Genomic DNA, 15,499 nt, shown 5'->3' with positions numbered 1-15,499 from the left:
AATATTCTTAAAATATGTACAGTATATTGGGGTGGTCTCTATTCACGAATAGCTAACTTCTGAAACCTTTAGCACCAAGGCATTAACAGGGATTGGAAAGAACCATCTGTATAAAAGGAGGAGAAATCATAATTTTATAATTATAAATCTAAATCTAAATTTATTCTATCTCTAGTAACTATTCTGAGTTACTGAGCTGATTTATGTCTCATTCCTGGGAAAGCAGTTCATGTTATTTATCTGGAATCCAAAATAACTATTTGGTCCTAAAGAGTTAAGTAGTATAGTTGTAAAATTATATTGGCATACACATCACATTAAAGATTGGTAAATCTGTGCTTCTTAAAGTTTACCAATAACTTTTGCAAATCAGTCTATGATATATAGCATGCACATAACTTTGTTTCAGACAGATTATGCATGGGAGCTGCAGAAAGATATAAAATCATCAATACCCGTCATATCCCACTTGCTGTCTCCACTGGCTACTCCCGCTGGGTCCTGGGTCACTGGAGGAGGACTGGTTGCTTGGTGAACTTCTGTAATGTTGACTAGAATCATTAACAGTGCACTGAAGTATTTGTGAAGTTTCAGAATTGAACTGGGCTGTGTTTCTTTTACACATATAAATCCATGTTTACAATTAAAAATGAGTTATACAGATGCAGTATGAATACTTACTGTATATTAATTTGGGGAAATTATAGTTTTATCTTAGTTTCCTATCATTTAAATGAGTGTTTTTTAATATATTATTTATTTCATTATTAACAAAATATCTCCAAATAAAAACTTTTAAAAGGGCATAAACTTAAAAAGGACAAAAAGATAGAGACTAAGAGCCAAATCCTACTTTCCTTATTTCTACCTTTACTTCTGAACAAGCAGGATTACTCATGAGTCACAGCAACTGGATTAGGCTTCAAAATTTACATGTGGGAATCTCTTGTGGAGAATCAGAAGTAATTATTAGTCTCTTTGCATGTATTCAGATTTTGAGCATAGTAATTTAGAAAAGGTACAACTGATACTTTTATTATATTTTGTTCTAATAATCTTTGACATAGATGAATAACATGAAAACTGTTTCATGAATAGTGTTATTTTGTGCTTATTATTTAAAATTTGAGTCTTATGTCTTTACAATGTCTCCACAATTATTCCTCCTGGATTTTCAGACAGCTGAAATATAATGTTCAAATTTGTTCTTGATCGCCCTCCTTTTCTTCACTTCTGTGCACATCACTCCAGAACTCTACAACCTAATTTCCCTCCTCAGCTATATTATCTTGAATTCCCCATATTTCCTTCTTTTTTTTTCATGTTTCTATAAAAGGCAAAGTAGAAATGAATTTGCGTGCCCAGGCAAAACTTGAAAAGAGGTAGTTTTGGATTTATGCACAACATTTGCCCAAGGACATGACATTCAATAAGCATTTTTACTGTTCTGCTTGAAAATCTCCACGACACTTGCTATCATATTTTGTCCAACAGCCAAACACATACACATGAAGTAGAAGGAGCAAGGCCTAATTCTTGTGTGTGTTCCTCTCTAATAAGGATGGACAGGACTGAGTGTCTCACAGGCAAGTGAATTAGTCTATAGGCTACAGCTGAATTCAGTTGTGAGTTGCTGCTTCTAATCACCAAGAACTCTGCATCTCTTCCTGCACAGCTTAAATCGTCCAGCTTCAAGGAATGGGTAAAAGACGATCCCATCCCTATCCAGCCTCTAGACTAGGACATGGTTCTCAAAACTGAGATATTGGTTTGTACTATTTTAGGCTGAGGAATGTCTAAATTCCAAGCCTTCCAGTTCCTAGACAAGTGTCTAGCTATTAGCCTACTAAATAAAATGCGGCTAAAAAAGTTCCTTTTAAAACCACTGCCACAGAAGGCTAGTCAGAGAATGCCTCACACAGTTCCTTTACAGAACAGTTGCAGCTGCCTGCTCACAGGAATGGATTCTGGACTCCAGGTGGACAGACACTTGCCTACAACTCTGACTCAAGCACAAAAGTACATGGAGACTTCTTAGTGTGAAAAGCCAGAAGAGTGAATGTAACTCTAGCTTAGCTCTTAGGCATTCACTGAGAAGCAGTCACAGAATTAGGCATTTTGTAAAAACAGGAGTTCAAAGATATCCTTGCATTTCTTGTTAACTAATTATATGAAACCCCTTGATGAGGACAAGAACATCCAGCTTGCATTCTCAAAGCCCTTAACTCTCCCCCGGAGCTGTACTAGGAGTTCAGGTGTTCAGCTCTCAGATTTGATTTCACTCCAGGGACTGGGCACCTAACTGACAGGCATCACAGTAGTTATAGTAAAAGACTGAGCAGCAATAGTTTATCTAGCCCACAGGTCTCTTACTTCTCCCTCTTTTTATCTCTGAAAATACCCATTATAAAATGACTTCAAGGTTAGTTCATTTTCAGATCAGTTACTGTAACTTCCTAGTTTTATCTCCCTGCTTCTCTCTGCCTGCACTCCTCTTTAGTTTGTCTAAATTGATATTGGGTCTCTGACCTTTCTAAAATCTCTTCATCATTTTCCTAGTCTGAGTACACATTTTCACCCTCACAAGACTATCTGTAATCAACCTTATTTTAAACTTTAAGCCGTCTACTATGCCTCTTCTCATGTGGAAAGAGCTTGCCAATTAGATACCTTGCCTTTCATGTTTCAAGACCCACATGTCACAGTACATCATTCTCCTCCCTTTTCATTATTTGTACTCCATACCATGTCTTCCCCAGAATAGCACTTTTGCGTTGCCTTTGTTTTGTTTAAGTGATACAGAAATTTCTTCATGACAAGGGATGGTCTCTATCTTCTAAAGTTTTTTCACATGCTTCACCCAGTGTTAGGAGATGTGCAAATTATGTTCATAATTTTTTTTTAAATGAACAGCATGGCAGAAAGCTTTCTTTTTTTCCTATAGATAGCATGTAATATGTGTAACAGAGCTTCATAAATCCTGAAGTATTTCTAGATGTTCAATATATTATCTACTTCTGCCAGTATTTTACCAAGAATTTTGGGAACAAATCATTAGGAAATGCTGAAGTCCTGTAATGCTAAGAAATGCACCTCTCCTTGTGGGTGTGGGGAGGGGCAAGGGAGCAATACAAGTGATCTTAACTGGGAGTGTCTCATCCCCAGACCATGATATAGACATATTTTCAAAGATTTGTTACTAGTAACTGTATATTTTTCAATAAAAATATGAAAAAGCACTAATTGTTTTCTACTAAATTAGGTAGTTAGTTAGCAATGGCAGTATTTCACTATTTCAGGCAGAATTTTTTAAAATTAGTTAAGACTCATATTTGGATTTTGTATCAATTAGGGATTTCAGATAAGCAATACTTTTTCCTCAGAGATTAGAAGAACTATATCATTTCAGAGAAAAGGGCATAAGCAGAAATAATTGCAAACAATAAAGAGTAAATTAAAGGACAGAGAGTTCTATTCAAGACACATAGTTTTCCTAAATAATTCAGAGCTCAAATGTATAGAAATTTTAAACTTAAAAAAAAATAATTTCCTTATGAAGAAATATGATTAAATTAGAACAGACCTGCTGTTCCATCATCTCAGAGGTGTTATTTATTCAAATCACAAACTCCTCTTTGTTTAATTAAAAGCAAAGCAAAGCATAAGGACTGGTAACAAGTTACAGAGCCCTTTGAAATTATGCCAGTAGTGTGGTAATGAGATTAAATCATTCATTTTTAAAGGGATGAGTTCATTTTATTTACACTCACTATTCATCTAAATATAGTCCCAAAAGATGGGGGACAGTACACTGTTTAGATCAAAAAGTAACAAGCTGGTTTCCCTCTTCATTGATTTGGAAATAAAGGGGAAAGGTTAGCTATCTTCATCACTAGAATCCTGAGTACACTACACTATTGTCACAAACAAAAGTCACTTGTTTCCAGTAGAGGGAACCATGATCAGTGAATTTACTTTCACGTGACCTCAGAATAAAAATTTCTATTTAAACTCAACAAAATAACATGAACATTCAAAAAAGGTTTAAAAAGTAAGCGCACCAAAGGTCTAGCAAACAGAGATATCTAAGTAAGGCACATTAGGAAAATGACAGGAATTAAATGGAGAGTATATTACCTTGCACCATCTGGCAGTTTTCTATCAAAGGAAGTGCTGCGAGGAATGGCTGTCTGAGCCTGCTGGAGAAGCTGCTGGCACTGCAGTCTGTCAGATGTTCCTAGGATTGGAGAGGCACGAGAGAGAGGCTGCCCAGCGGGAGTCGGCACCCGATGCCAAGTAGTATTCCTTCTGAAAGGGGTTTTATACTCACATGGAGTGCCTTCACTGTCAAGTTTGTATTCCACCATGGGTATACGACAAAGTTCTGAACAACCCCTGCAGAACAAATAAAAAAGATGATAAATCTCACTGGAGGGGACAGAAAAAAAATCTTGTTTTCTACAGTCAGGAGTATATGCATGTTTTTCTTCAAGATGCTTATACAGCATTATATTGCCATTTGAATGCTTCAAAACTATAATGCCAGTCAGGAAGGAAACAATTCAAAATAAAGGATTTGCTGTCATGCCGTCAAAGGTTTTGGAGCTTTCTCACTGCTCTTTGAAAAGAGAAAATGTTAAGCTTATATAAATTAATCTGCATCTTAAATTTTACGTAACAATAACTAATAAAAGTAAAGCATTCAAAAATCAGGAAACACCAATGTCAAGTTCTTGTGTAACACTTTTACTTTGCTCAAATTTCATAAATACATATAATTTGTTAATGTATAAAATTCCATATCAGAAGTTATACATATTTTTTGCTTCCCAGCAATCTTAAAAGTGGTATTGAGAATTATCCTCTAGAGTCCCGTCCTGTCCCTGCCAAATGATGGAAGCATTTGCATCACACATGACACACCTTTGCACCACAGTGTATATGCTAAGTGGCAGCTAAGTATTTTTCTATTTATTTATAAAGGACACTTTCTAAACTTTCTCTTTCTGAGGACTTCTTTGCCCAGAAGAGAAATGGTGAAGGGGAAGGAAGAGACAAATCCAAAACTGACTGACTGATGTCTGCTTGAAGCCTACAGTGTGGGTAACTTCTAACACATTCCCAGAAAGGGTAAACTCACAGTGACAATGTTCCCCAAAAGATCAGTCTGCATGTGGGACATGGGCAGACTCAGACTTGAATTAAGGACTACTGTCTAAGCAATTAGTTAATAGAGGTTTCAGGCCCACTTTAAGTAAGTGCTAACTATCGTTGCAGACATACTTTATATTCTCACATACGGCAAGGTTATTTATCTGTTTCTGACAGGTAGCACGTACTAAATTAAATTCTATGAAAAAACACCTTGACTAATTCTAATACAGCACATTAAGTGCAAGTAAGAAATAGTGAAAATGTGCTTCTCTGTCTCAACTAAAATTCACTGCTCTATCCCTTAATCTTAATCAAGCTTTGCTTTTGTTGAAAACTCAACATTCATCATTGCTGACTAAATTCAAAACACCTAGAGAAAGTGTAATAGAGTGGGTATAATGTGTTTACAGTCTTCTAATCCTGAAAATACTTCAGCACAAATGACTTCACACGAATGTGCAGTTCAATTAAATTGTATAGATTCCTGTATGTCAAATTACTGTGCCCTGAAGCTTCTGAACCAACCCCCAAAAGAACATTTTCATTGTCAGTATTCCAGTAGGCAGATAAAAAAGAAGGTATTATAAAAATGGTAACTACATTATTCAAGGTTGTTGGAAAGAAGATCTTTGTGCAAAAGTAGCAGCTATATTCTATATTTTCTGTATATACCCAGTGTGATCAAGCCAATTGCTTCAGGCTACTGAATTTTTGTGGCACTGGAATAGGCAAAGTGTTAACCTGTAACATTAAACTCCAGTCCCTGCTGGCACTCAAACACATAAAAAAAGTGAAGGAAGAACTTCAAAATTCACAGGATAAAGCACTGAGAGTGGAGATTAGCAGTCAATGTAGGGCAGAAGATGCTGTGATGAAGACAACCTGATGAAAGGTCACTAGTATACTCCAAAAGAGAACTGAAAATTCTTGATTCTTCAAGGTTCTTCTGTGATCAGAAAAATCAATATTAAACTCACCAGTAAAATTTGACATGTCTAATCTCTGCTGATAAAGCACAGCTGAATTTGCTGGAATTGCTTATTTTTGATTGCTTCTTTTTTTAAAAAAACCTAGAAGATCACACTAAAACTGTACATTAAAAGAACATCAAGGTTGCAAGCTTAAGAACTCAGAAGGTAAGAAGTGTCAAAATTAACATTACCCACATAACTTTAATTTGTCCTCTTTCTGTCAGTGGAGTAAAATTCTATACTTCCTCTTTTACTTTTAGCAAAGAACTCTTTACCTCATGCCACGCATATAAAGGACAGCATTCATTGAAGATATGCTATTCAATACGTAATTATCATTATCATTTGATGTATGTCAGATTTCAGTTGCATTTTTCTGCACTCATTTCTCATGAGAAATTATTTGATAGCTGCCTACTTTCACTGGGTATAAAACTCATTTCTTCCAAGCTCCTCTTATCACACAGCGTCAGAGAATTTCACAAGGATGATCTTCTGGCTTTAGCTTCTCTATGGAGGTAAGAAGACAGGAACAGTCTCCTTCCACATACAGAGAACGAGGGTATAGAGAAATCAATGTTACAGAATTATCACTTAGTTTCAGAAGATCAGTTTGATATGTCTATAGACTTATTTTTTTCAGACAATACCACATTTATTCAGACCACTGCTTCAAACTACTTCAGTTCATTTATCTTTTCTTTTTTTAAACTGTTTTACACTTCTGAAAATCATGAAATACACATAGTATGCTCTTAGAAAGAAGAACACTGTGGAAAGGCCAAGTTAAGTAAATTGCATAGAATCACAGAAACATTTCTACTGCAGAAGCATAACTAGAATACACTTCTCCAGGGCACTATTCAGCTGCTTATAACCCAAGACCATTCTTCTCTTCTTAAGGTTCCATGCCTCACTTGCTGTACATCTTCCAAGTCTGCAACAAATGAGACCAAGGTCTAAGAGACAATAGCCTCTAGCAATACAACCTTGATTCATTTCCAGAGCAGGTCCATAATGTTAAGTGAACATAGAAGGTTCACAAAGGAAAAAAATCACATAAGATTGATTATTCAATTAAAGCCTTTCATAAAGCTTTATATACAAAAGGAACAGAACAAAGAATGCACAGAGGACTTAGCAACGTTAACATTATTTTGTGTACTGTATAATTTTTTGTGTGGCCATCTATACAGTTGGTCCTTATTTGATCAGGAAGTTAAACAGCTGTGTATCTCTATTATTCCTCTGCTGAATTCTTAGTATCACTTAATTCCCTCCCTTGTTACCATTCCCTCCTTGTTACCTTGTACCTTTTTACCTTAAGTGTTAGAAAGACATTCCCCCGCCCCCCCCCCCCCCCGGGGCCATCTTTAATTGTCAGGATATTGATGTTACAGTTTTTTCTTAGTAGCTGGAGAAACGTATGTAACATGTAATTGTTATTCTATTTCTCAGTAGATACTCCCCCTTGAGTACTGAAAGTGCTATAAGAGTAGCCATGGGTTTTGAAACCCAAAGTGATCATTACTACTACTGACTCAGCTTGCTAGCTGGATAACTAAAGCATCATATAAAACCAGCAAACAACAAACCTTCCCAGCAAAGAATAATAATCTCAAATTTTGTGCAAGTTTGTATGTATTTCCTTCACTAAAACGTATGCCTCTAACTGACAAATGACAAAATAACTCAGGGCATTCTTCCTGTAAAAAAAGGTTTACAGAAGAACCCTATTAAAATCACTGTAAAAATCTAAAAATGCTGCTTTTACATTCAAAAACACATGAAGTTGCTAAAGTAATAGTGCAAGTGGAGCCTCAACATGACCCTTGTAGCTTGCAAAAAAATAAAGTCCATGGTTAAAATGGAACTACTTTATATGGCTTCCCTTGTCATAGAGATTTTTTTTTTTTTAGTTTAAAAGTGCCAAGCCTTTAAAAATGGTAAAGGTTGAACATTTAAATAGAAAAGCAGTGCCTATAGAACAGATATTGCATCATACAAAGATATGTAAAATCTTAATTATAGCTACTTCCTATACTGGAAAAAAACAGAATCAGTTACTGTATGCCTGCAAGCCAATAAGAATTTTTTTTTAAAACAATAGATGAAATTAAATACAATTTCCCATTAATATTTAGTTGAAATGTTAACTAACTTACAGTGTTTTAACTTATTCTACCGGATGAAGAATATATATTGGCACTGACATTGAACAAAAGCTTTTAACTCAATTTAAAAACTATATAAAGACAAATCTAGATCTTATGGTCTTACAAAGATATTTTAAAGTTATCTTAACTATGTATAGGATTTAAAACAGCTTTTCCAATTATACTTGATATAATGCTTTTTGAAAAACTGACTCAAAAAGACTCATGTTATTTATGAAGCAAGTGTGACCAAGTCTCAAGTGCACATCTGAAATAAGAGCATTTCCTGTCCTTCACTACAGTTTGTAAAGTAAGTAAATCAGTCTTCCAACATAAAGACACAGACTCCTACTCTCTTCAGTTCAAGATCCATACTATCCTATAAACAATTTTATTCATAAATTACTCTGTAGTTACATAGAATATGCCTCTATGATACAGCTAATAGATGATGACTGTATCTTAAAATGTAAGAGGCCACTATAAAAATCTGCAATATTCAAGTGTTACTGCAAGGAACACTGTGGTCTGAAATGACTTTCAAGCAGTCTGTAACAATACATTATTAAATTTTTAAAAATATGCAAACCAAACCTTTCAATATTAATTCAAGATTCCATACATAGGTTTTGTAAAAGGCTCCCTGAAGGAGCTGCATTAGACTAATATGCTAGTTAAAAAGGTAAATGTTAATCTCTAGAGAAAAGTTAGAAGCTTTCATGTATTATGATCAGGAGTTTGCCACCTTGATGACTACATGACAGCTTTGTCTTTTCTGTTATATCCCACCACTATCAGGTATTTGGTATGACTTCTGTATTTGGAACCCAATGATATTGGGTAAATTTTATGAAAATAGTTTCCAACACTGTAAAATTCTAGAAATGAAAGAATACAAAAAGCATGGCTTGATCTGGTAAAGCTATCATATAGACACCAATCTATTCATTTGAAAAAATAGATTTTTGGTTAAAATTATTTTCACATGTTTAAGTCCCTGTAGCATTTGGGGTTACTGAGAGCTGATAAAAACATGGCTTTTAATCTGCAGATTTCATACATTGTTATGAATGATTTGTTACTGCGGTAACCAAACTGAATTGCTTACAATTGAACTTTAGTTCAAGGCCCCAAAGGACCTGCTGGCAACATGCTTCCTAACACAGTGCAGGATGCAGTTGGCCTTCTTTGCTGCAAGTGCACACTGCTGGCTTATGTCCAACTTGGTGTCCACTAGGACCCTAGGTCTTTTTCTGCAAAGCTGCTTTCTAGCCTTACTGAAGTTGAAATTAACATCATCCACTGCTCTCCTCTCATCTATCAAGCCAGGCATCTTGTTGTATAAGGCTATCAGGTTGGTTAGTGAATCCATGCTGACTACTCCCATTAACCTTCCTGTCCTTCATGTGCCTCAAAATGGCTTCCAGGATTAGCTGCACCATCACCTTCACAGGGATTGAGGACAGGCTGTCTGCCCTGCAGTTCCCTGGATCCTCCTCCTTGCCCTTCTTGAAGATAGGAGAGACATTTGCTGTCTTCCAGTCCTCAGGAACTTCTCCTGATTACCATGACCTTTCAAAGATGACTGAGTGTGGCTTTGCAACGACATCAGCCAGCTCGCTCAGCAGTCACGGGTGCATCTAGTCAGGGTGCATGGACTTGTCTGGCTTAAGTGTTCCCTAACCTGTTCCTCCTCCACCAAGGGTAAGTCTTCCTTGCTCCATACTTCCCCTCTGGTCTCCTGGGCTTGAGATTTCTCAGGGCTGGTCTTAACCAGTAAAGACTGAGGCAAAGAAGGCATTCAGTACCCCTGCCTTTTTTGTGTCCTTTTTCACCAGGACGCCTGCCCCATTCAGCAGTGGGCCCACATTTCCCCTAGCCTTCCTTTTGCTGTTGATGGACTTACAGAAGCCTTTCCTGTTGTCCTTGACAACCCTCACCATATTAAAATCCAGGTGGGCTTTGGCTTTCCTAGCCCTGTCCCTGCATGCTCAGACAATGTCCCTATATTCCTCCCAGGTTACCTGTCCCTGCTTCCACCTTCTGTACACCTCCTTTTTACTGAGTTTTGCCAGGAGCTCCTTGTTTATCCATGCAGGCCTCCTGCTGCCTTTGCTTGATTTCCTGTATGTTGCGATGGACCATTCTTGAGCTTGGAGGAGGTGGTCCTTGAATATCAACCAGCTTTCTTGGACCCTTGTTCCGTCTAGGGCCCTGTACCATGGGATTCTTCCAAGCAGGTCCCTAAACAGGCCGAAGTCAGCTCTCCTGGATACAAGATACTCCCAAAATACATTCATTGTCCTCCTGATCTTTGTTCCTATTCAGTTTTAAACAGAATCTTTGCATTGGTGAGCTGAAAAAAATTTGGAGTCCTCCTTAAAGCCTCCGCATCTCCATTGTTGTATGAGAATGACAGGAAAAATAGATAGGACACATGCACTGGATGAAAATAGCTATCCAGGAAACAGGAAAAAAAATGCTACAAGTTGATCATAGTTGATAAATTGTATGATTGTGAGGCAGCACCAACCCCTGCAGTCTGTGTTGATGGAAGCTAGGACAGAAGCAGAGCAAGTCACATTTCAAAATCCCAAAGAATAGGCAGACGAGGCAACCACATCAAAAGATAACAATTATAAGGAATAAAGGCTTGTGAATTTATTGACAAGAAGGAAGAACCACTGGGAAAAGAGAGAGACAAACAAGAAAAACCTTCAAAATCCATTATGAGATTGTAAGAGAAGGGACTGTTGGAAGACCCAGGGCTGGGAAAAGCAAACGTTAGGAAGAAAAAGTTGTATGAGGCTGCAGCGTAAGAAATGGAAGTGAAAAGTAACAAGGAAGAGAAATAAAGTAGGAGAACAGTACCAAAAATGCTTCAGCTCTAAAAGCACTGAGTTTAGAATGAAACCTAATTTTGAAGTAGTCTTTAAGACATTGGAGAGACAAGACTGGGAGGAAAATGACATATCAGAAGGAGATATAGGGATCATTCCTAAAGAAGTAGTAGCTAAAGATATTTTACATGATTTAATCAATTGAATCCAAAATATAAAGGCAACTATAAAGCTTGGCTTCATAGATATGCCATTTAATTACTTACCAATGTATCTTTTTTGATGAACAGAAACAAATCTGCTGACTTGACTCAACAACAAAGCTAAATACTAACCTGCATGCACTAAAATATCTTTCTAGGTCAGAAATGGCATCTTTGGAACCGCAATAGTTTTAAAAAGGAAGGAAAGAATAGGAGGATGGACTGACTGAACCACCAAGCACACCTACAGACCCTTTCTTCATCCCTCCACCAACCAGCTTTAGAGAGCAACTGACTTTTTCAGCTGTAGATTTCAAGCATCCTTGATATTGAGTGTCCTTGGAAACATTACACTCTTACTTCAGTGGGAGGATCTATCATATTCTTCCAAGTAACTCCCTAGAGCAGTAAAAAGGCTCTCAATCTGCATTATCTGCCTTCTTTATTTGAGACAGCAAAAGGACATCAAGACATGACTATGACGACATCAGCAAATTTCAGCAATTACACACACCACGATAATCACCTTGATAGACTAATCTCAAGATCAATTTAATGAAATGAAGTTCTGGAGATGCATTGAATTTTGCTATGCAGAACTTTCATCCATTCCTCTTTTACAGAAAATAAATGACAGATCAACCGTAGTTCTGATGCAGAAAGATAGAAATTCCTCAAGCATAATCTAAATGGTTAAGATTTTACCTCAATTGATGGACCAAATGAACAATTTGGAGCTCAAGAGCTTCTGAGACCTGGCATCTAGTATCCAAATTGTCATAATGAATAGCCTGAACTCAATGGATAGTCTCTGTACAGTCCTTGTAAGCCATGTTCCATATACCAGGGTCCATCTGTATGAATACTCCAAGTGTGCTCCAAGGCCCACAGTGCAGTGCCTGTCAGCTAAAATTCCATTTAGATTGTTTAGAATCATGAGTGCAGGTAATTGAGATGGATGACAAAAAATTTGTCCAAAAATCTTCTCTCTGCACATCACTATAGATGATGTCAAATTAAAGGTGTTTTAAATATCTCTCTCCACTTCAGCAGTATATGTACATGCTGCATAGTAAAAGCCTTCCCAATGAAACCCAGAGCTGCTTAACAACTGAAAGAATGTTTGTTTGCAGGAGTCAGTAGGGCAATTTCAATGATGGCAGCTAGAGATGACACAATCCAAAGGAAAGGGGGGGAAAAAAAGGATCAGTGGTAAGATTCTTGAGAGTGGTAACACTGAACGGAGACTAAAAGGGGTAGAGACTCACTGTACCACAAAAACATCTTATTTACCCTCTAAACATTTGGTCTGCCTTGTAATTTTGTAGAAAACACCCTAAAGTCCACTAATATAAATCAATAAATGAGTCACAGGGTACCACAAAATTTCAAAGTCAGTATTAAAAGTTGGCCTATTTTGGAAAGAAACATGACTAACATACAGTGTTACCTAAAGGATTTTTCAATCATCATGGAGGAAATAATGCTCAAAGATTGAAGGCAATTAACTCTTCAAGATATTGCATAATGACAGAAATAGAAGTGCTAAATTTAAGGAGAAAAAAACATCAGTTGAATAATCTGTTCTGAAGAGTCCTGGTAAAGCACTTAAAGAATATAGAATGACTCCTGTAGTCACTATTGGAGTTCCATAAGCAGAGCAGAGGGAAACATTGCATATTAACTGAACATAGTAATCAGCTCAGTAGGCTGCCAAAGATGGAAACATTCCTCTCTCAGAACAGATATTTCCACCAAAAAATAGACTACTCTACTGCCACAAAAAAACCCCAAACAAACAAAAAAAAACCATGAGCAGGAACCTGTGTGAACTTTTATAATGCACAAGATTCTTATGGGTTTCCCAACAGATTTCTGTTTGATAAACAAAATTAAAAAACAAAAATATAGTTGTTTACCTAGGCACAAATAAATGTCGAACTTCCAATTATATGTCCAAACCTATCGTCACATATTTAAAAAGTAATAGGGAAGATGTGATTATTTAAAATGGGACTATGAAAACAAGATGAAGCACCCAGTTTTCAAAGCCTTTCAAAAGGATTTAGCAATGTAAATTCCTCTGTTATGAATGTTATTTCACAAATTTGCTATAACTCACTCTGAATATTTACGACAGAAGACTTTCTCCACTGATGCAAGCCAGCTGTATCTCTTATTAATCACACATAAATATATCAACATAATGAATCTTCATAGGGATGAAGAAAAGATCTCTCATTTGAATGAATATGAATTTTGAAGAAACGAAATCAAATTTCTTGATTTTTTTAGAACTTAATTCTGTACTCTCAAGTACAGGATCCTCTCTATAAAGTGCTAACTGCAATTGCCCTATCTTCTGATGTTAAACACAGCTTATTTTATCGATACAGAATAAATGGTTACAATTTGTAAGTTTGACTTATTCATATAACGGAACAAACTATTTGTTCATACAATTGTTCTTTGTCACTGTGGTTCTGTTACTTTAAGAAAAGTGAAGAAAAACTATCTTTATTAAGTAAAATCAAACCACAGATGTGATTCAATGGCAGTTTCTTTTTAATATCCTACCCCATATGATACTTGGAAATTACTTTCATTCTTTCAAAATTTAAGTAAGGATCATTTACTTATAATAATCATTTCACCAATGTTTTTCTGCTGAAGTAGCCCCTTAAAAGTAAAAGCACAGTTCTAAAGGAATTAACATAAATCATTTCCCTTTAAGAAAGTTTGTTTAAACACATACAATTTTTGCCTTACAAGATAATATGCATACAAACTTAACAGCATGTTGCATGATTTGAAATTCTGCTCTCAATATGAACGAAATGTAAATGATTCATTCAATTTGCATTGTTATAGCTCCTAAAATTCAGATTTTTCAAGAAACTTTCCAGATACATGAAAAATAAAGAAAGGGGAACTAGAAATCACTCCAAATTGGCAAATGTCCTACCAGTAGAGATGAAACTCTCTGATATAGCTAGACCCTGGGATATTCTTTCCACACTGATAACAAAGTGGGAAACCTTTAAACCAACTAAAACGGGATGTTATATAAATAAGCAGTGGAAGACTGTTTTAACTTGAGTTGCTAAGTATTGAGGAAAATTGCTTAGTCAATGTTACCAAACACCAAATAGCCATTAGGGTTGCCCAAAACAGATCAGCTATCTTTATTTTATAGAATAAATCACACACACATACATACACGCACACACACACACACGTCTTTTCTGTTCCTTTCTGATGAAAGGAGAAAATTAAAAGTATATTAAATATTATTTCTTAAGGAAACACAATGATCCTTATCAACAGAAACCAAGTGGAATAAGCTTCCCAGAGAGAGGCTGTGCAGTCTCCGTTCTTGGACTTTGAAGCCCTGACTGGATAAAGCCCTAAATGACATGGTCTGACCTCACAGCTGACTCTGCTTTGAGAAAGAGGTTGAGCTGGATAATCCTGTGAGATCCCTTCCAACCTGAATTATCCTATGATTCTATGAACCAAAAAAAGTTTTCAGTGAGGTAAAGATCAAATCCATTGCAATCGCTGCAAAAATATCACACATTCTAACCCAGACATATCAATAATGGGTGCTAAAAAAATCTTTTAAATAATATTAGGTGCATATATACAAAGATAAATAAATTTTTTTTCTGCCGACCCAGAATCGAGTAAATAAAATAACAGGTTTCAAAATGCCAAAAGCATGTGGTTCTCCTGAATTGTGTAAATCCTGTTGAATAATAGAGCAAAGGAAGAAAAAGAATCTGGAACTCCAATGTACATGTCTCCATAGAGAGAATCAGAACTTTCCTCGTAGTTTTATTTTTTTCTTTACTGCAATAACAGTACACATAATCAACTTTTAATAGTTATAAATGCCTCTGCTAGGAGTATCATCCATAATCAAGTGTAAGGAAAACTCAAAGATTTTTTGTTTGGATCTGAAATATGATAAGCATCAGACAACTGCTTTCGACTTTGTACCTTTTTAGCTTTTAGTTGTTTATTAGAATCAGATTATTTCTGGGTGGAGAAGAGCATATGTTATATACATTCACTAGGATTTCCTGAAAGGCTAAATACAAATTAAAATAGAAAAATATTGCAAGTACAATAAAGGTTCAGCTCCTCAAGGATTATATACTTATTCTATATAA

At 36.1% G+C, this 15,499-nt stretch overlaps 1 protein-coding gene across 12 annotated transcripts in view; it reads right to left on the bottom strand.

The window, feature by feature from the left end:
• The window catches only part of SIPA1L2 (signal induced proliferation associated 1 like 2), a 152,314-nt gene that overhangs the window by 35,085 nt on the left and 101,730 nt on the right, over positions 1-15,499 (bottom strand). For 10 of the 12 annotated variants that reach the window (XM_026117337.2, XM_026117341.2, XM_064509250.1 and 7 more), the window contains 2 exons: positions 4,138-4,395; positions 456-551 (listed from right to left, as the gene is read on the bottom strand). In XM_026117337.2, coding sequence (XP_025973122.1) covers positions 456-551; positions 4,138-4,395 — 354 coding nt within the window. The remainder of the gene's footprint in view (positions 1-455; positions 552-4,137; positions 4,396-15,499) is intronic. The other 2 variants (XM_026117344.2, XM_064509253.1) reach the window with 1 other exon arrangement.

Source organism: Dromaius novaehollandiae, chromosome 3, assembly GCF_036370855.1.
Source record: "Dromaius novaehollandiae isolate bDroNov1 chromosome 3, bDroNov1.hap1, whole genome shotgun sequence".
NCBI lineage: Eukaryota > Metazoa > Chordata > Aves > Casuariiformes > Dromaiidae > Dromaius > Dromaius novaehollandiae.
This window is presented reverse-complemented; position numbering and strand designations above follow the sequence as displayed.